General features: G+C 44.5%; 2 protein-coding genes across 3 annotated transcripts in view; both read left to right on the top strand.

The window, feature by feature from the left end:
• Positions 1–9196: 9196 nt before the first annotated feature.
• Positions 9197–14823, top strand: LOC108719559 (gastrula zinc finger protein XlCGF57.1-like). The gene is made up of 5 exons (XM_041566896.1): positions 9197–10487; positions 11645–11734; positions 11841–12698; positions 13516–13605; positions 13712–14823. Exons 1-5 carry the CDS (start codon positions 10469–10471, stop codon positions 14638–14640), a joined length of 1986 nt encoding a protein of 661 aa, XP_041422830.1. The 5' UTR covers positions 9197–10468; the 3' UTR covers positions 14641–14823.
• A 2519-nt stretch (positions 14824–17342) lies between these two features.
• LOC108719550 (zinc finger protein OZF) overlaps positions 17343–23134 on the top strand; it is an 8275-nt gene continuing 2483 nt past the window's right edge. Inside the window, exons 1-4 of one of the 2 annotated variants that reach the window (XM_041566963.1) lie at positions 17346–17684; positions 18203–18310; positions 22404–22493; positions 23049–23134. The exon at positions 23049–23134 is cut by the window's right edge and continues 28 nt beyond it. In XM_041566963.1, coding sequence (XP_041422897.1) covers positions 17588–17684; positions 18203–18310; positions 22404–22493; positions 23049–23134 — 381 coding nt within the window. In that variant the 5' untranslated portion in view covers positions 17346–17587. Of the gene's footprint in view, positions 17685–18202; positions 18311–22403; positions 22494–23048 lie in introns of both variants that reach the window. The other variant, XM_041566964.1, reaches the window with a different exon arrangement.

Raw genomic sequence — 23134 nt, 5'->3', positions numbered from 1 at the left:
CGGGTGATGATTCAGTTAATGACTATAAGAGGGACTTGGATGATTTCTTGGACAGACATAATACAAAGGCTATTGTGATACTAAACTCTATAGTTAGTATAGATATGGGGATATAGAATTTATGTGACAGTAGGGAGGGGTGTGTGTATGGGGCTGGGTTTTCATTTGGAGGGGTTGAACTTGATGGACTTTGTCTTTTTTCAACCCAATTTAACTATGTAACTATGTAACTATGTAACTATCTATCTCATACATAAATATAACCCACATTATGGAATATGCTGTATATAACATGGGCAAAGGCAAGATGTTGGGAGTTGCTCTCTGGCCTGTGTTCAAGGGCGAAAACTTCAGAGAAAGCAGACCCTGCGGCTGCAGGGGGCCTAGAGGAGCAATTTTAATATATATTGATAAAACAGCTCCAACTCTAGATATGCTGGGGGGCCCTAAAATTAATCTGATGTGGGGCCCAGTATCTAGTTAAACCACTGCACCTGCTATTGGCACCTACTCCCTTGCCTTATACACAGGGAACACTAGTTTACAGTCGTGCCCCTCCATGGAAAGTTTATTCTGATTCTGAGCTATTTTTATTAGGATTCAGCTGAATCCAAGAGCCTGGCTGAACCAAATCCGACCCCTATATAACTGGAAAAAATCATTAGTGTGTGTATCTTTTCCAGTGCAGAAGAAGAGTTTGGGTTGGGTTGAAACCTCAAAAGCAGGGTATATGTATATATAAATCAGACTGAATTTCTCACGTTCAGCCACCAGATGCCGCTGTGTGATGATGAGGCTTCTTAAAGGGATACTGTCATGGGAAAAATGTCAGTTAAAGGGGACCCGTCACCCAAGGAAATTATTCAAAATCCTATTTTATCCCATTAGTCAAGCAAAATGAACTTTAATTACACTTTATAAATTATTTGAATCTTGCTTCCTTCAGTCTGGGAATTCATCATTATAACAAGCAGGCAGGAGCCATTATGTGGGACACTGTTATTAAGACAAGTCTTGTATCATCTCAGAATCTTGTTTGTGCACCAGAATGGGGGACCTGATGTCCATCCCCATGTCCTGGTTACACAATTAAATGGTGAAGAGATTGGGGGGAATGTGGGGAGAGCAGTGACATGTAGGAAGTGCTGAATGGAAAGTGAAAGTAATTGTCTGCCTAAGACATAGAGGAGGGGCAGACAATATTTGATTGACAGCTGAGATTTTTAAATGAGCTTACAACAGCTATGAATGCTTTAAAAAAAATAGAAATTGGATTTCATGTTTAATTTGAAAAGGACTTTTATTATACAGATTTTTGTGTCTGGGCGACAGGTCCACTTTAATAGTGCTGCTCCAGCAGAATTCTGCACTGAAATCCATTTCTCAAAAGAGCAAACAGATTTTTTTATATTTAATTTTGAAATCTGACATGGGGCTAGACATATTGTCAATTTCCCAGGTGCCCCAAGTCATGTGACTTGTGCTCTGATAAACTTCAATCACTCTTTACTGCTGTACTGCAAGTTGGAGTGATATCACCCCTCCCACCAGCAGCCAAACAAAAGAACAATGGGAATGTAACCAGATAGCAGCTCCCTAACACAAGATAACAGCTGCCTGGTAGATCTAAGAACAACACTCAATAGTAAAATCCAGGTCCCACTGAGACACATTCAGTTACATTGAGAAGGAAAAACAGCAGCCTTCCAGAAAGTGCAGGCACAAGTCACATGACCAGGGGCAGCTGGGAAATTGACAATATGTCTAGCCCCATGTCAGATTTCAAAATTGAATATAAAAAAAATCTGTTTGCTCTTTTGAGAAATGGATTTCAGTGCAGAATTCTGCTGGAGTAGCACTATTAACTGATGTGTTTTGAAAAAAAACATGTTTTCCGATGACAGGATCCCTTTAACAGTTTTCAAATCCAGTCACTACGCGGCGCTGCTTGGTTACCGCATGAAGGTATTTTACACGCGCTGCTCTCCGCTGTTGGCTTCCCGGGTCATGTGGGCAGGTAAGTCTGTTTTCTATGAATTAGACACAAGCCGATACCAAGTTGCAAGTAGGGTTGCCACCTTTTATCATTTTTTTTACCGGCTGCTGGGGGTGGGGCCTCAAAGGGGCGGTGCGGGACGTCAAAAGGGGCGGGACGTGATGGCAAAAGGGGTGGGGCCACGCGAAGGAGACCCGCGGACGCTAGAAGAGCCAAAAAAAAAGGTAAGTTGCAGGGGATTGGGGGCAGGCCGAGGGCTCCTTTTGATCGTATTACAAATTTACCGGCAGCTACATTGCCGGTAAATTTGTAATATCGGCCTTGGCAGGTATTTTACCGGCTAGGCCGGTAAAATACCGGCCGGGTGGCAACCCTAGTTGCAGGCCCAGACTGGCAATCTGTGGGTTCTGGCAAACGTCAGAGTGGCTGCTGTAAGATGCCATAGAAAGTCAGTATTTAGTGGGCTGGTGGGAGCTGTTCGGGCCTCTGTGTGGGCTGATTGGGCTTCTTTGTACCTGAAATGCCAGGTCCTATTTTAATTCTCAGTCCAGACCTGCCAAGTTGTCTCTCCAGAATGGTGACCCGTGACTGCCTGCGGCTCAGTATTTGCCCTGAGAGCGGCCACTTTGTGTCTGTGTCTCCCATACACAGGGCTGTGCTGCTGCTGCAGACTACACTGGCTTCTTCCTGTGCCACCAGCTGTTTGGTCTCAGCCCTGCCCTCAGAGCTGTACAGTAATGGCTGCTGAGCAGAACTGACCTCTGGGGACTACGGTACCAACTACTTCTGTTTGGTATTAGCAAAAGTGAGTGAAGTCAGTAACAGTGACCTGTATGAAAGGGCCTCATTCGTAAACACTAGGCAATTTGCCCCTGGGCAGTCATATCCAATTTTAGCATCCAATCAGGGCTCGGCTTTATTGCATAGTTGCAGGTTAGACAATGAATGCAAGCATCTGATTGGTTGCTACAGATTTATGTTGGTACTTGTCTATAATGCAGGGCTGCTTCTGCCATCAGTGGTGTCATCAGCTGGAAACTCTGGGAGCTTTAAAGGAACAGTTCAGTGTAAAAATAAAAACTGGGTAAATAGATTGTATGTGCAAAATAAATAATGTATCTCATATAGTTAGTTATGCAAAAATGTAATGTATAAAGGCTGGAGTGACTGGATGTGTAATATAATAGCCAGAACACTACTTCCTGCTTTTCAGCTCTCTAACTCTGAGTTAGTCAGTGACTATAAGGGGGGCCACATGGGACATAACTGTTTAGTGAGTTTGTAATTGATCCTCAGCATTCAGCTCAGATTCAAAAGCAACAGTTATGTCCCATGTGACCCCCCTCAAGTCTCTGATTGGTTACTGCCTGGTAACCAATCAGTGGAAAGCAAGAGAGCTGAAAAGCAGGAAGTAGTGTTCTGGCTATTATGTTACACATCCACTCACTCCAGCCTTTATACATTACATTTTTGCATAACTAACTATATGAGATACATTATTTATTTTGCACAGACTACTTACCCAGTTTTTATTTTTACACTGAACTGTTTTTTTTAAGAGCTGAAATTCTAGGTTTTATGCTGGAAATGGAGGTGTGCTAGTGCCGCAAGTGTGATATAGTGCTGTGTGTGTTAGTTCAACTGCTCAGTCACTAAAGTTTAAATTACAAATTGGAAGGGGGGGGTAACATTTGCCCAGAAACAACATAGCTATAATGTCATATATCCTTATATTCCACCCTGGGGACACATCATATATCCTTATATTCCACCCTGGGGACACATCATATATCCTTATATTCCACCCTGGGGAAACATCATATATCCTTATATTCCACCCTGGGGACACATCATATATCCTTATATTCCACCCTGGGGACACATCATATATCCTTATATTCCACCCAGGGGACACATCATATATCCTTATATTCCACCCTGGGGACACATCATATATCCTTATATTCCACCCTGGGGACACATCATATATCCTTATATTCCACCCTGGGGACACATCATATATCCTTATATTCCACCCTGGGGACACATCATATATCCTTATATTCCACCCTGGGGACACATCATATATCCTTATATTCCACCCAGGGGACACATCATATATCCTTATATTCCACCCTGGGGACACATCATATATCCTTATATTCCACCCAGGGGACACATCATATATCCTTATATTCCACCCTGGGGACACATCATATATCCTTATATTCCACCCAGGGGACACATCATATATCCTTATATTCCACCCTGGGGACACATCATATATCCTTATATTCCACCCTGGGGACACATCATATATCCTTATATTCCACCCAGGGGACACATCATATATCCTTATATTCCACCCTGGGGACACATCATATATCCTTATATTCCACCCAGGGGACACATCATATATCCTTATATTCCACCCTGGGGACACATCATATATCCTTATATTCCACCCAGGGGACACATCATATATCCTTATATTCCACCCTGGGGACACATCATATATCCTTATATTCCACCCTGGGGACACATCATATATCCTTATATTCCACCCTGGGGAAACATCATATATCCTTATATTCCACCCTGGGGACACATCATATATCCTTATATTCCACCCTGGGGACACATCATATATCCTTATATTCCACCCAGGGGACACATCATATATCCTTATATTCCACCCTGGGGACACATCATATATCCTTATATTCCACCCTGGGACACATCATATATCCTTATATTCCACCCTGGGGACACATCATATATCCTTATATTCCACCCTGGGGACACATCATATATCCTTATATTCCACCCTGGGGACACATCATATATCCTTATATTCCACCCAGGGGACACATCATATATCCTTATATTCCACCCTGGGGACACATCATATATCCTTATATTCCACCCAGGGGACACATCATATATCCTTATATTCCACCCTGGGGACACATCATATATCCTTATATTCCACCCAGGGACACATCATATATCCTTATATTCCACCCTGGGGACACATCATATATCCTTATATTCCACCCTGGGGACACATCATATATCCTTATATTCCACCCAGGGGACACATCATATATCCTTATATTCCACCCTGGGGACACATCATATATCCTTATATTCCACCCAGGGGACACATCATATATCCTTATATTCCACCCTGGGGACACATCATATATCCTTATATTCCACCCAGGGGACACATCATATATCCTTATATTCCACCCTGGGGACACATCATATATCCTTATATTCCACCCTGGGGACACATCATATATCCTTATATTCCACCCTGGGGACACATCATATATCCTTATATTCCACCCTGGGGACACATCATATATCCTTATATTCCACCCTGGGGACACATCATATATCCTTATATTCCACCCAGGGGACACATCATATATCCTTATATTCCACCCTGGGGACACATCATATATCCTTATATTCCACCCAGGGGACACATCATATATCCTTATATTCCACCCTGGGGACACATCATATATCCTTATATTCCACCCAGGGGACACATCATATATCCTTATATTCCACCCTGGGGACACATCATATATCCTTATATTCCACCCTGGGGACACATCATATATCCTTATATTCCACCCAGGGGACACATCATATATCCTTATATTCCACCCTGGGGACACATCATATATCCTTATATTCCACCCAGGGGACACATCATATATCCTTATATTCCACCCTGGGGACACATCATATATCCTTATATTCCACCCAGGGGACACATCATATATCCTTATATTCCACCCTGGGGACACATCATATATCCTTATATTCCACCCTGGGGACACATCATATATCCTTATATTCCACCCAGGGGACACATCATATATCCTTATATTCCACCCTGGGGACACATCATATATCCTTATATTCCACCCTGGGGACACATCATATATCCTTATATTCCACCCTGGGGACACATCATATATCCTTATATTCCACCCTGGGGACACATCATATATCCTTATATTCCACCCTGGGGACACATCATATATCCTTATATTCCACCCTGGGGACACATCATATATCCTTATATTCCACCCTGGGGACACATCATATATCCTTATATTCCACCCTGGGGACACATCATATATCCTTATATTCCACCCTGGGGAAACATCATATATCCTTATATTCCACCCTGGGGACACATCATATATCCTTATATTCCACCCTGGGGACACATCATATATCCTTATATTCCACCCAGGGGACACATCATATATCCTTATATTCCACCCTGGGGACACATCATATATCCTTATATTCCACCCTGGGGACACATCATATATCCTTATATTCCACCCTGGGGACACATTCATATATCCTTATATTCCACCCTGGGGACACATCATATATCCTTATATTCCACCCTGGGGACACATCATATATCCTTATATTCCACCCAGGGGACACATCATATATCCTTATATTCCACCCTGGGGACACATCATATATCCTTATATTCCACCCAGGGGACACATCATATATCCTTATATTCCACCCTGGGGACACATCATATATCCTTATATTCCACCCTGGGGACACATCATATATCCTTATATTCCACCCTGGGGACACATCATATATCCTTATATTCCACCCTGGGGACACATCATATATCCTTATATTCCACCCAGGGGACACATCATATATCCTTATATTCCACCCTGGGGACACATCATATATCCTTATATTCCACCCTGGGGACACATCATATATCCTTATATTCCACCCAGGGGACACATCATATATCCTTATATTCCACCCTGGGGACACATCATATATCCTTATATTCCACCCTGGGGACACATCATATATCCTTATATTCCACCCTGGGGACACATCATATATCCTTATATTCCACCCTGGGGACACATCATATATCCTTATATTCCACCCTGGGGACACATCATATATCCTTATATTCCACCCAGGGGACACATCATATATCCTTATATTCCACCCTGGGGACACATCATATATCCTTATATTCCACCCAGGGGACACATCATATATCCTTATATTCCACCCTGGGGACACATCATATATCCTTATATTCCACCCAGGGGACACATCATATATCCTTATATTCCACCCTGGGGACACATCATATATCCTTATATTCCACCCTGGGGACACATCATATATCCTTATATTCCACCCAGGGGACACATCATATATCCTTATATTCCACCCTGGGGACACATCATATATCCTTATATTCCACCCAGGGGACACATCATATATCCTTATATTCCACCCTGGGGACACATCATATATCCTTATATTCCACCCTGGGGACACATCATATATCCTTATATTCCACCCAGGGGACACATCATATATCCTTATATTCCACCCTGAGGACACATCATATATCCTTATATTCCACCCTGGGGACACATCATATATCCTTATATTCCACCCTGGGGACACATCATATATCCTTATATTCCACCCTGGGGACACATCATATATCCTTATATTCCACCCTGGGGACACATCATATATCCTTATATTCCACCCTGGGGACACATCATATATCCTTATATTCCACCCAGGGGACACATCATATATCCTTATATTCCACCCTGGGGACACATCATATATCCTTATATTCCACCCAGGGGACACATCATATATCCTTATATTCCACCCTGGGGACACATCATATATCCTTATATTCCACCCTGGGGACACATCATATATCCTTATATTCCACCCTGGGGACACATCATATATCCTTATATTCCACCCAGGGGACACATCATATATCCTTATATTCCACCCTGGGGACACATCATATATCCTTATATTCCACCCTGGGGACACATCATATATCCTTATATTCCACCCTGGGGACACATCATATATCCTTATATTCCACCCTGGGGACACATCATATATCCTTATATTCCACCCTGGGGACACATCATATATCCTTATATTCCACCCAGGGGACACATCATATATCCTTATATTCCACCCTGGGGACACATCATATATCCTTATATTCCACCCAGGGACACATCATATATCCTTATATTCCACCCTGGGGACACATCATATATCCTTATATTCCACCCTGGGGACACATCATATATCCTTATATTCCACCCTGGGGACACATCATATATCCTTATATTCCACCCTGGGGACACATCATATATCCTTATATTCCACCCTGGGGACACATCATATATCCTTATATTCCACCCAGGGGACACATCATATATCCTTATATTCCACCCTGGGGACACATCATATATCCTTATATTCCACCCTGGGGACACATCATATATCCTTATATTCCACCCTGGGGACACATCATATATCCTTATATTCCACCCTGGGACACATCATATATCCTTATATTCCACCCTGGGGACACATCATATATCCTTATATTCCACCCAGGGGACACATCATATATCCTTATATTCCACCCTGGGGACACATCATATATCCTTATATTCCACCCAGGGGACACATCATATATCCTTATATTCCACCCTGGGGACACATCATATATCCTTATATTCCACCCAGGGGACACATCATATATCCTTATATTCCACCCTGGGGACACATCATATATCCTTATATTCCACCCAGGGGACACATCATATATCCTTATATTCCACCCTGGGGACACATCATATATCCTTATATTCCACCCTGGGGACACATCATATATCCTTATATTCCACCCTGGGACACATCATATATCCTTATATTCCACCCTGGGGACACATCATATATCCTTATATTCCACCCAGGGGACACATCATATATCCTTATATTCCACCCTGGGGACACATCATATATCCTTATATTCCACCCAGGGGACACATCATATATCCTTATATTCCACCCTGGGGACACATCATATATCCTTATATTCCACCCTGGGGACACATCATATATCCTTATATTCCACCCTGGGGACACATCATATATCCTTATATTCCACCCAGGGGACACATCATATATCCTTATATTCCACCCTGGGGACACATCATATATCCTTATATTCCACCCTGGGGACACATCATATATCCTTATATTCCACCCTGGGGACACATCATATATCCTTATATTCCACCCTGGGGACACATCATATATCCTTATATTCCACCCTGGGGAAACATCATATATCCTTATATTCCACCCTGGGGACACATTATACAGACACAGAAACCTGCATGTGCCGCTGCTTGTTGCCTCCTCACAGACCGTTGTGTATTGGCTTTATTAGGTGTAACATTAGACCAGTGGTGGAACTACCGGGAGAGCAGGGCCCGCACCCCCTCAGGGCCCCCCGGCAGCGCCACAAGCCACTGAAACCCCAAGTAAAATCAGTCGTACGGAGGGGGCCAGAGCGCTGTCCATTCCAAACAGTCGAGTTATATCTGCAGTATGTGGGGAAAGCTTCTCCAGGGATAGTGATCTCTAGTGATGTGCGGGTCAACTTGCAATTAAAAAGTGATAAATCGCCTCAGCGTTGCAATATGGTTGCCGAGTCCAGTAAACACACCCATGTGCGTCCGTGTGATGGGCGTCTCCAAGGCAATTCCGTCACTAGCTGTGTCTCATACCGACCCTGCAGGGGCCCCACGACCGCTGCGTGTGCTCAAATAGTTTGATGACCATAGACAGATACTAAAGCAACAAAAAAACCATCTAGCGACACCACTAGATGTCGCTGTGTTACAGTAGCAGGCGCTTGTGAGCAGTTCATTTACTTCATCACTAGATGTCAGTGTGGAACCAACTTGTGGCCTTCTTGTTGCTACACGGAGTTACTTGCTGGAGCGCCTCCCCAGACTTCCTGTATGCAGGTCACATGGGCAGGTGAGGATGTTGTCAGTCCCGGCTATAGGGTTTCCACCTGATCCCAATGTTAATAATATGGGACAAAGATAAATCTATAGGAGGGCCGGTATTTTGTTCCAGAAAAGGTGGCAACCCTAGTCCCAGCAGTACAGGGCTGTTTATATATTTATATCCTGAGACAACTCACTGGATCCCTTGCTAAGCAAACCCCTTTAATCATCTGCCTGCAGCCTGCAATGGATTCTGTGTGTCTGCTCTCATTACAGTCAGTGCTGCAGTACAAGCTCATTATAGCGGCTAATCTATTCTGTGTCGCTTATAGTTCCCTACTGACCAACATGAGCCTAAATACGTTATCAGAGACAATATTGAGTCGTTTTTACTCTCTCTTTATCCCCGCACGTAACCCTTAATTGTATTTTGAGATTTCCTTCTGGCAAAGAATAAGAGTCTCTGAGTCTGAGATGTAACTGAAGCTGCTCCTTATCTGAAGTCTGAGATACACGTGTTACACATAAAGATAAAGGATCAGCTGAACCAAATGGGAGACTCAGCATAACAATGTCACTTACTGACTGGGGTAAGTAACCAGGGATTCTTTCTCTCACTGCTTGTGTCTGTCAGTTACACTGGAGTTTAGGGGTCTCACTGCTTGTGTCTGTGGGTCAGTAACACTGGAGTTTAGGGGTCTCACTGCTTGTGTCTGTGAGTCAGTAACACTGGAGTTTAGGGGTCTCACTGCTTGTGTCTGTGGGTCAGTAACACTGGAGTTTAGGGGTCTCACTGCTTGTGTCTGTGGGTCAGTAACACTGGAGTTTAGGGGTCTCACTGCTTGTGTCTGTGGGTCAGTAACACTGGAGTTTAGGGGTCTCACTGCTTGTGTCTGTGGGTCAGTAACACTGGAGTTTAGGGGTCTCACTGCTTGTGTCTGTGGCTCAGTAACACTGGAGTTTAGGGGTCTCACTGCTTGTGTCTGTGGGTCAGTAACACTGGAGTTTAGGGGTCTCACTGCTTGTGTCTGTGGGTCAGTAACACTGGAGTTTAGGGGTCTCACTGCTTGTGTCTGTGGCTCAGTAACACTGGAGTTTAGGGGTCTCACTGCTTGTGTCTCTGGGTCAGTAACACTGGAGTATAGGGGTCTCACTGCTTGTGTCTGTGGGTCAGTAACACTGGAGTTTAGGGGTCTCACTGCTTGTGTCTGTGGGTCAGTAACACTGGAGTTTAGGGGTCTCACTGCTTGTGTCTGTGGGTCAGTAACACTGGAGTTTAGGGGTCTCACTGCTTGTGTCTGTGGCTCAGTAACACTGGAGTTTAGGGGGTCTCACTGCTTGTGTCTGTGGCTCAGTAACACTGGAGTTTAGGGGTCTCACTGCTTGTGTCTGTGGGTCAGTAACACTGGAGTTTAGGGGTCTCACTGCTTGTGTCTGTGGCTCAGTAACACTGGAGTTTAGGGGTCTCACTGCTTGTGTCTGTGGGTCAGTAACACTGGAGTTTAGGGGGTCTCACTGCTTGTGTCTGTGGGTCAGTAACACTGGAGTTTAGGGGTCTCACTGCTTGTGTCTGTGGCTCAGTAACACTGGAGTTTAGGGGTCTCACTGCTTGTGTCTGTGGCTCAGTAACACTGGAGTTTAGGGGTCTCACTGCTTGTGTCTGTGGCTCAGTAACACTGGAGTTTAGGGGTCTCACTGCTTGTGTCTGTGGGTCGTTACCTTATACATCTGTGTCTCTTCCTTGCAGGTTCCCCAGAGCCACAACCAGAAATGTTACAAATAAATATAAAGGAGGAAGAAGCGGATCGTGAAGATCATGTGACACTCAGTGATGGGGGTGAGGTGGTTCGGTGCCCCCTGTGTGCCATGTTTATGGGCAGATTGTAATGCTGGGGGGTTTATGAATGTCAGTGTTTTTGTTAATATGTTCTTCCTTTTATTAGGGAACTGCCTGACTAATGAAGAGAACAGGTGCCCTAAACCCGCCAGAGCCCAGTTAGGGATACGGAGCCCCCCAGTAACAGATGGCAGCATGTTGGCACAGACCAGAGATTCGGCACAATTCAGATCTTGTTCAGCGAGCGCCAAAGAGCCGGGATTTATCTGCAATAAATCTGGGGAAATGTTCTCGGATAATAGCGACGTCTCCACGCACCACTTTGCCTGCACTTTGTATGATTCCCAGTCACGTGATTTGGCATCGGCGGGCGAATTCCACTGCACCGAATGCGGCAAAAGTTTTGCCTGTAAGGTGAGCCTCGAGGAACATGTGAAGCTTCACACAGAAGAGAAACCCTTCCCATGTACAGACGGGGGCAAACTCTTTGCTGGGAAGAGCAGCCTCCAGAACCACCAGAGAATTCACTGTGGGGCGAAACTATTCCACTGCGCAGAGTGCGGCAAAAGATTCTCTCAGAAGGTCACGCTCCACCTACACCAGAGTGTCCACACAGGGGAGAAACCATTCACCTGCAAGGAATGTGGGAGGAGCTTTTCCAAGAAGGACAATCTCCGGAGACACAAGAAAGTGCACATAATGGAGAAAACCTGCGCCCAGTGCGGCAAATGTTTTACTCAAACGCGTCCCCTCGACCGCGCGACCAGCCTCAAACTATTCACCTGTCCGGAGTGTGAGAAGAGAAATCACATACGGGAACTGCCCTTCAGATGCGCATTGTGTGGGGACGGATTCTACGGCAAAAGTTACCTGACTATGCACCAGAAGGTTCACGAGAGGGAGAAACCGTTCAGGCGCAAAGACTGCGGGACAACGTTTCCTGAGAAAATCCACATGTCTGTGGGTCAGTAACACTGGGCTGGAGTTTAGGGGTCTCACTGCTTGTGTCTGTGGGTCAGTAACACTGGGCTGGAGTTTAGGGGTCTCACTGCTTGTGTCTGTGGGTCAGTAACACTGGAGTTTAGGGGTCTCACTGCTTGTGTCTGTGGGTCAGTAACACTGGAGTTAAGGGGTCTCACTGCTTGTGTCTGTGGGTCAGTAACACTGGAGTTTAGGGGTCTCACTGCTTGTATCTGTGGGTCAGTAACACTGGAGTTTAGGGGTCTCACTGCTTGTGTCTGTGGGTCAGTAACACTGGAGTTTAGGGGTCTCACTGCTTGTGTCTGTGGGTCAGTAACACTGGAGTTTAGGGGTCTCACTGCTTGTGGCTGTGGGTCAGTAACACTGGAGTTTAGGGGTCTCACTGCTTGTGTCTGTGGGTCAGTAACACTGGAGTTTAGGGGTCTCACTGCTTGTGTCTGTGGGTCAGTAACACTGGGCTGGAGTTTAGGGGTCTCACTGCTTGTGTCTGTGGGTCAGTAACACTGGAGTTTAGGGGGTCTCACTGCTTGTGTCTGTGGGTCAGTAACACTGGAGTTTAGGGGTCTCACTGCTTGTGTCTGTGGGTCAGTAACACTGGAGTTTGGGGGTCTCACTGCTTGTGTCTGTGGGTCAGTAACACGGGAGTTTAGGGGTCTCACTGCTTGTGTCTGTGGGTCAGTAACACTGGAGTTTAGGGGTCTCACTGCTTGTGTCTGTGGGTCAGTAACACTGGAGTTTAGGGGTCTCACTGCTTGTGTCTGTGGGTCGTTACCTTATACATCTGTGTCTCTTCCTTGCAGGTTCCCCAGAGCCACAACCAGAAATGTTACAAATAAAGATAAAGGAGGAAGAAGCGGATCGTGAAGATCATGTGACACTCAGTGATGGGGGTGAGGTGGTTCGGTGCCCCCTGTGTGCCATGTTTATGGGCAGATTGTAATGCTGGGGGGTTTATGAATGTCAGTGTTTTTGTTAATATGTTCTTCCTTTTATTAGGGAACTGCCTGACTAATGAAGAGAACAGGTGCCCTAAACCCGCCAGAGCCCAGTTAGGGATACGGAGCCCCCCAGTAACAGATGGCAGCATGTTGGCACAGACCAGAGATTCGGCACAATTCAGATCTTGTTCAGCGAGCGCCAAAGAGCCGGGATTTATCTGCAATAAATCTGGGGAAATGTTCTCGGATAATAGCGACGTCTCCACGCACCACTTTGCCGGCACTTTGTATGATTCCCAGTCTCGTGATTTGGCGTCGGCGGGCGAATTCCACTGCACCGAATGCGGCAAAAGTTTTGCCTGTAAGGTGAGCCTCGAGGAACATGTGAAGCTTCACACAGAAGAGAAACCCTTCCCATGTACAGACTGCGGCAAACTCTTTGCTGGGAAGAGCAGCCTCCAGAACCACCAGAGAATTCACTGTGGGGCGAAACTATTCCACTGCGCGGAGTGCGGCAAAAGATTCTCTCAGAAGGTCACGCTCCACCTACACCAGAGTGTCCACACAGGGGAGAAACCATTCACCTGCAAGGAATGTGGGAGGAGCTTTTCCAAGAAGGACAATCTCCGGAGACACAAGAAGGTGCACATAATGGAGAAAACCTGCGCCCAGTGCGGCAAATGTTTTACTCAAACGCGTCCCCTCGACCGCGCGACCAGCCTCAAACTATTCACGTGTCCGGAGTGTGAGAAGAGAAATCACATACGGGAACTGCCCTTCAGATGCGCATTGTGCGGGGACGGATTCTACGGCAAGAGTTACCTGACTATGCACCAGAAGGTTCACGAGAGGGAGAAACCGTGCAGGCGCAAAGACTGCGGGACAACGTTTCCCGAGAAAAACAAACTGAGGAAACACCAAGAAATCCACAACAAAGAGGCAGAAGAAGGCTGGGTCTCCGAAACAGACCGACTGCTGGTCTTATAGTGAGAGCTTCTCTCAGATGTGCCCCCTACAGGAGCAGCAGAGGAATGAACTATGGGGGGGGGCAGCAGCTGAATCTGTTTCTCTATCTGTCATCTGTCCACTAACTGCCAAGCAAATAACTTGTTCCACATCAACCTTCATTCCACTGGGAAAAGAGATGTCAATAAAGTGCCCTCTAATATCTTCCATGTATCTGCCATTGTGTAAGTGCCTGTGACATGCCATAGAATGAGTGCAGCGAGTGGTGTTATTGTTGCCATGTGCACTTTCATAGCAACAGAAACAGGAATAAAATCCACCCTCTTGTCTCAGAAGCTGCCATCTGACTCTGACTAGAGCTCTTTATAATTCACTTCTTGCTATTTACATTCTGCTCTATTTCTTGCACAGATCTGATGGCAACGTTTGCTTCCCTTGCAACCTGTGGCTGGACTTCCTGTTTTGGTTGTTGGGGGTCGGTGACCCCAGCAAACCAAAAACATCAGATTTCAAAGTTGCTCCCTGATGCTACAGTCCTCAAAGGGGTGGTTCCCCTTTACATTAACTTTTAGTTTGTCACAGAATGGCCAATTCTAAGCAACTTTTTAACTGGTCATTATTTCTTTTTTATCGTTTTTTTAATTATTTGCTTTTTTCTTCTGACTCTTTCCAGCTTTCAAATGAGGGTCACTGACCCATCTAGAAAAAATCCTCTGTAAGGCTACAAATGTATTGTTATTGTTACTTTTTATTACTCCTCTTTCTATTCAGGCCTCTCCTATTCATATTCCAGTCTCTTATTCAAATCAGTGCATGGTTGCTAGGGGGATTTGGACCCTAGCAACTAGATTGCTAAATTGTATACTGGAGAGCTGCTGAATAAAAAGCGAAATAACTCAAAAACCACAAATAATAAAAAATGAAAACCAATTGCAAAGTGTCTCGGTATCATTCTCTACCTCATACTAACAGTTAATTTAAAGGTAAACAACCCGTTGCGAGCTGCAGAATAAAACATGTAATAACTGCATTGTCTTTGTATGGAGCTTGAGACAGAGGATGCTGGGGAGACAACCAGCCACATTCACCTCTATAAATCTTATTTAGGGGAGTTGCAGTTGCACTCACAGGCTTCACTTATCTGTATTACAACCCCTTGCTTTCTCTCCGCTGCTTTTGGGGACCAATATCTCTGTGCAGGTTACAGGCCAAATGATCCCATTGGTTGATGTATTTGTAAGTCCTGAAAATGCCTTAGCTCTTTATCTCCTCCCACTACGCAGACAGGGCGGGGCTTGGTCAAGACTGTGATTTTGTTTGGGCTTCTTCAGTGCACTCATTGGTTGCTTCTTACAATATTTAATTACTGGCAGATATAGGTTTTCATTTACTGGAGACATGCAGCATAAAACCCATAGTCTTGTAGGTAATAAATAATATAAGGTGCTGGTTTCACTTTGGGCTAAAATTAATATTGTCTTTAAATGTAACCCCTTTATTGGATGTACACTGGTCCCTGTTTCAAATGAGGGGTGGGCGTGTCCCCTGCCAGAAGCACAGTAGGAGGGGACAGCCAATCACAGCCCTGCAGGCTTCACAGACAGGCTTCAGTTCTCTATCAGGTCCTGCTAGCTGCTGATTGGTTCCTGTCCTACAGTGCTGAGTCCCGCCGGCTCCCCTGCGCAGCCTGGGAAAGGAGGCAGCAGCAAGTGGAACAGAGGGGCGGGACTAGGGTTTCAGAGAAATGTACAATAGAGAACCAGAAACACCACTTTTGAAGCACTTTCCGTCTATATTTAATAGAGGAGTATAATGCACTGATACATTCTTGTTTCTCACACAATACGTCCCATTTATTATTTTTGGCAGTTATTGATGGGGAGGTTATTCAGGTGGGGGAGGGGAATGACAGGGGGTGTGACACAGGCAGGGTGGACCCTTGGCTTGTCTTTTGCAGTGGTCCCTGGCTCCCCCGGGCAATTCTGCTCATATCATGTAAATCCATGACAAGTCGGGGGCTAATGAGTCCTGTGTGGGGGCTCGTGTGGCTTCTATGTATAAAGGGCAAGTAGAATTCATTTACTGGGCTTGTTCAGTGTGAGGAACAGCCCCTCTCCCTGTGATGTCATGTACTTGAGGAGGTTAAAGGGTAAATAGTAATGCCCTGGACACAATGTCTTCCTCACTACTCTCCTCTCACACAATGTGCTGATCCCAAACCCAGTCATTCATGTGTGAGAGATACCAGTCCTGCTGCACACAACCTTCACTGACTCCAGACACAACTGTGCTGTATGGGAAAGAGCAGACACACAATCATACAGACACACAGACACAGTCACACAGACACACAATCATACAGACACACAGACACAGTCACACAGACACACAATCATACAGACAGTCACACAGTCATACAGACACACAATCATAGAGACACACAGTCATACAGACACACAATCATAGAGACACACAGACACAGTCATACAGACACACAATCATACAGACAGTCACACAGACACACAATCATAGAGACACACAGTCATACAGACACACAGTCACACAGACAGTCACACAGTCATAGAGACACACAGTCATACAGACACACAGTCACACAGACAGTCACACAGTCATAGAGACACACAGACGCACAGATACATGTTCACTGTCGAATCGTCTCGCCGTTGTACTGGGACTTTACACGTTAGGGATAAATGAGCCGTATATGAAGCTGTAGAAAGTTAGAAATTGTCAGCTCTGCAGGTTGAGAACTTTAACGTTTGTTTGAGTGGAAGAGCAAAGAAATCTCCAGTATTTCAGTTTCTGGATTAGAAATGATTGCATCCCCCTGTTTCACAGAAATAAAGGAGTGGGGAATCCCTCTCCACTTGCAGCAGGGCTCCTTATAACAACAGCAGTTTCTACAGCCGCCACTTTGTCATTCTGCCACTAGGTGTCACTATAGTCTATGGGAACCAATGTGTCTGGTGATCTGGTTTTCTTACTGCACTTTATTCTAATGCATCACTTCTCACTTCCGTTGTTCCTCAGGGCTCCAGGGAGAGGTACGACTTGTGTTCCCTCCCCTCCCTTTGTTCCCTGTTGGGGGTCCTGACCCAGGATAAAGCAGCCTTTCCCCTCCCCCGGGGCTTATACAGAGGCACAGGTTTAATATATCCAGACAGGCTTCTATAGACTTATTGTAATCCACTGGCTTCTGCTACATTGTTTCAGGAGTCAGAATCAGCAATGCGGAGGATATAAACAGATAGACACTGTTTTCAATAGCAGTTACATCCACAAAACACTTTATACATATTGGGAGGTTGCTTAGAATTGGAGGGGTGCAGTTTCCCATTATACTACATTTCCCAGAATTCCCTTAGAGACTTGTAGTTCAGTAGTTAACCTGTTGGGGCCTGGGGAATTGCTGATATAAATAATGAAGCCCTGACATCAGTCAATGGATAATAGCCACATGGCTCACACAAGGGCCACAATCACTATGGAAATGACTTGTATGTCTGGCTCTATACAAACTGCAACTGACAACTCTTACTCTAAACATTTACACGTTTCCCAGAGATGGAGCCAGAACTATTCCCAACAAGGATAAAGGAAGAAGAAGCAAATTGTGATTATTGTTGGAGCCCAAAGGGAAACTCAGCAGCAGCCGCACCTACTGATGGGGGTAAGTAGCCGGGGATCCTGTATAGTGAGAAACATTAGTACATGTTACATGTTACATACACTGATGTGTACTACATGTTACATGTTACATACACTGATGTGTAGCAATGGGGCAGCCACTCAGTCTGGGAAATGGCACATGTCTTATACTGTAGAGCAGGGCTGTCCAACTGGCGACCCGCGAACCCCCTTCTGTGGCCCCCCACATGCTGTGTCTGATTACCATGTAAAATTTAAAAGGTATCACTACAGAGATTAACTGACCCCTGTATTGTCTAAACCTCAAATTCAGACTAATCCCCCTGTATTGTTCACACCTGTGACCCCTCTATTGTTTATATCCTAAAGCCCCTGTACTGTTCTACCTGAGACCCCTCTATTGTTTATATCCTAAAGCCCCTGTACTGTTCTACCTGAGACCCCTCTATTGTTTATACCCTAAAGCCCCTGTACTGTTCTACCTGAGACCCCTCTATTGTTTATATCCTAAAGCCCCTGTATTGTTCTACCTGAGACCCCTCTATTGTTTATATCCTAAAGCCCCTGTACTGTTCTACCTGAGACCCCTCTATTGTTTATATCCTAAAGCCCCTGTACTGTTCTACCTGAGACCCCTCTATTGTTTATATCCTAAAGCCCCTGTACTGTTCTACCTGAGACCCCTCTAATTGTTTATATCCTAAAGCCCCTGTACTGTTCTACCTGAGACCCCTCTATTGTTTATACCCTAAAGCCCCTGTACTGTTCTACCTGAGACCCCTCTATTGTTTAATATCCTAAAGCCCCTGTATTGTTCTACCTGAGACCCCTCTATTGTTTATATCCTAAAGCCCCTGTACTGTTCTACCTGAGACCCCTCTATTGTTTATATCCCTAAAGCCCCTGTACTGTTCTACCTGAGACCCCTCTATTGTTTAATATCCTAAAGCCCCTGTACTGTTCTACCTGAGACCCCTCTATTGTTTATATCCTAAAGCCCCTGTACTGTTCTAGCCTGAGACCCCTCTATTGTTTCTATCCTAAAGCCCCTGTACTGTTCTACCTGAGACCCCTCTATTGTTTATATCCTAAAGCCCCTGTACTGTTCTACCTGAGACCCCTCTATTGTTTATATCCTAAAGCCCCTGTACTGTTCTACCCTGAGACCCCTCTAATTGTTTATATCCTAAAGCCCCTGTACTGTTCTACCTGAGACCCCTCTATTGTTTATATCCTAAAGCCCCTGTACTGTTCTACCTGAGACCCCTCTATTGTTTATAATCCTAAAGCCCCTGTACTGTTCTACCTGAGACCCCTCTATTGTTTATATCCTAAACCCTGTACTGTTCTACCTGAGACCCCTCTATTGTTATATCCTAAAGCCCCTGTACTGTTCTACCTGAGACCCCTCTATTGTTTATATCCTAAAGCCCCTGTACTGTTCTACCTGAGACCCCTCTATTGTTTATATCCTAAAGCCCCTGTACTGTTCTACCTGAGACCCCTCTATTGTTTATATCCTAAAGCCCCTGTACTGTTCTACCTGAGACCCCTCTATTGTTTATATCCTAAAGCCCCTGTACTGTTCTACCTGAGACCCCTCTATTGTTTATATCCTAAAGCCCCTGTACTGTTCTACCTGAGACCCCTCTATTGTTTCTATCCTAAAGCCCCTGTACTGTTCCACCTGAGACCCCTCTATTGTTTATATCCTAAAGCCCCTGTACTGTTCTACCTGAGACCCCTCTATTGTTTATATCCTAAAGCCCCTGTACTGATCTACCTGAGACCTGAGAAAGAAAATCATAGGCCAAATGCCATTTTTGGATCTTTAAAGCTCTATAGAATCAGGGTCAGACTTGGCAAGAGGGACACTGGGAAAAAACCGAGTCCTGCTGACCGAGACCCCTCTTAGTCCCCATCCGGACCCCTGGCTGCAGCCACAGCAAGAGAATGGGGGGAAGGGGTGTCAGATGGGGGGTTTCAGATGGGGGGGGCCAGAGCCGGGAAAAGTGGAGGTCCCTGTGGCAGAAGCCAGTCCAATGCTGCATAGAGTAAAAGCTGACACAACAGGACATTCATTGTTACATAGTTACATAGTTACATAGTTACATAGTTAAATTGGGTTGAAAAAAGACAAAGTCCATCAAGTCCAACTCCTCCAAATGAAAACCCAGCCCCATACACACACCCCTCCCTACTGTCACATAAATGATATATCCCCATATCTATACTAACTATAGAGTTTAGTATCACAATAGCCTTTGTATTATGTCTGTCCAAGAAATCATCCAAGTCCCTCTTATAATCATTAACTGAATCATCACCCGGCAGTGCATTCCCCAACCTCACTGTCCTCACTGTGATGAACCCCCTACTCTGTTCCTTTAAATGAAACTTCTTTTCCTCTAGTCTGAAGGGGAGGCCTCTGGTACGTGATTCTCTTTATGGGTAAAAAGGTCCCCTGCTATTTGTCTATAATGTCCTCTAATGTACTTGTAAAGTCTAATCATGTCCCCTCACAAGCGCCTTTTTTCCAGAGAAAACAACCCCAACCTTGTCAGTCTCCCCTCATAATTTAACTCTTCCATCCCTCTAACCAATGTATAATGCCCACCTCCAGGTCATTAATAAACAAGTTGAAAAGCAAGGGACCTAGTACAGAGCCCTGCGGTACTCCACTAACAACACTGGTCCAATTAGAAAATGTTCCATTTACCACCACTCTTTGTAGTCTATCTTTTAGCCAGTTCTCTATCCAGGTACAAATACTATGTTCCAGGCCAACATTCCTTCATTTAACCAGTAACCTTCTGTGTGGCACTGTATCAAATGCTTTAGCAAAGTCTAAGTAAATCACATCCACTGCCATCCCAGAATCAAGGTCCCTGCTCACCTTCTCATAAAAAGAAATTAAATTAGTCTGGCAAGATCTATTACGCATAAAACCATGCTGGCACAAACTCATAGTATTATGATTTGCTATGAAGTCCAGTATCTTATCCTTTATTAACCTTCAAAAAGCTTTCCTACCACTGACGTCAGACTAACTGGCCTATAGTTTTTAGGCTGAGAACGGGATCCTTTTTTGAATAGAGGCACCGCATTAGCAATTCGCCAGTCTCTCGGCACTATGCCAGATCTCAATGAATCCTGAAAAATGAAGTAAAGAGGTTTGGCAATCACAGAGCTAAGCTTGCTAATTACTGGGATGAATACCATCTGGCCCCGGACCTTTGTTTATCTTAACATGTTCTAGTCTCTTTTAAATTTCCACATGTGTGAACCATGCATCATTAGTTGTATTACTAGAATTGGGACTATTAAGAAGGAAACCTTTATTAACTGGTTCTTCATTTGTGTAGACAGACGAAAAATATGAGTTCAGAATCTGAGCTTTTTTTTTGTTCTCATCAACCAGCTGACCCCCCTCTGATATTAAAGGTCCCACCCCTTCCTGCTTCATTTTTTTTTACTAATAATATATTTAAAAAATAATTTTGGTTTCTTTTTACTACTTGCTGCAATATCCTTTTCCATATCAATTTTGGCTTGCCTTATAGCTTCTTTGCATGATTTATTGGCCTCCTTGTACCTTATAAATGATTCGGCTGTACCAGCTAACTTGAAAGCCTTAAAAGCAGGTCTTTTCTTACCCACCTCAACACCAACACTTCTATTGAACCAAAAAGGTTTTGCTTTGCAACGACGTTCCTTGCTTACAAGTGGAATATACTGACAAGTAGATTTATTAAGAAGCATTTTACAGACTTGCAGACATTCATTGATAAGTATAAGGAATTGTTTATTTGTAGGTGCTGGGTGAACTTTCATTGTGGAAAATGATAAATAAATAAATAAATATATAGACTGACTTTATGGTGTTACTGGTCCCTCTATAGACACATAGTATAGGTCTGTCAGAGAGAGACTAAAGGAAAGGTTTCATACTAATTACTCTAGGGGCTTATGGGGTAAAACTGACAGTTACTGTCAGTACAATGGATTGGGCACAGGCGGCAGTTAGAGATACCTCTACAGAACACAATGGATTCCTGACATATAGAGAAATGGTCTATCGTTCCCTCCAGTCCCAATGTGTTCCCTATTGGCAGGTCTCCAGGCATTTGGCTCAGGGATATTTAAGATAAAGACAGAGGAATCAGACTCTGAAGTTGAAGTGATCCCTGCGGAAGTGTCAGTGGGTAAGTCACGTGCCATGTACCTACCTAACACTATTACAGCCTCACACTGCACATTGATACTCATTGATACTCCTTGTTGCTCCTTGTTACTCCTTAATACTCATTGATACTCCTTGTTACTCATTGTCACTCCTTGTTACTCATTGTCACTCCTTGTTACTCATTGATACTCCTTGTTACTCATTGATACTCAGTGTTACTCATTGTCACTACTTGATACTCATTGTCACTCCTTGTTACTCATTGATACTCCTTGTTACTCATTGATACTCAGTGTTACTCATTGTCACTCCTTGATACTCCTTGTCACTCCTTGTTACTCCTTGTTACTCATTGATACTCATTGATACTCATTGTTACTCGGTGTATGGGGCCGGGAGGGGTTCAGTTGTTATTCTGTATATGGGGCCAGAAGGAGATCCTATTCAGTAGCATCACTTTCTCACTGAGCCTTTATGTTAAACTAAAACCATTTAGCTCTGGCCTCACTCGTTACAATTCAGGAGAAGTAAAATCATCTAATTGTTATATTCCCTGTCTCTTCCTTACTGGCAGGTTCCCACGAGATTGAAGAAAACTTATTGCAGGTAAATAAAAAGGAAGAAGAACTGGACTATGATTATTACCTGAACCCAATGGAA

This window comes from Xenopus laevis, chromosome 6L (genome assembly GCF_017654675.1).
Source record: "Xenopus laevis strain J_2021 chromosome 6L, Xenopus_laevis_v10.1, whole genome shotgun sequence".
Classification (NCBI taxonomy): Eukaryota; Metazoa; Chordata; class Amphibia; order Anura; family Pipidae; genus Xenopus; species Xenopus laevis.
Note: the sequence above shows the minus strand (reverse complement) of the source record. Positions and strands in the feature narration are given on the sequence as shown.

Bases quoted from the DNA above. Each gene is read 5' to 3' on its own strand.
- LOC108719559 (XM_041566896.1), top strand. The intron at 11,735-11,840 runs GTGAGGTGGTTC...TCCTTTTATTAG, and splicing joins TGTGACACTCAGTGATGGGG to GGAACTGCCTGACTAATGAA. The intron at 12,699-13,515 runs GTCAGTAACACT...TCTTCCTTGCAG, and splicing joins GAAAATCCACATGTCTGTGG to GTTCCCCAGAGCCACAACCA.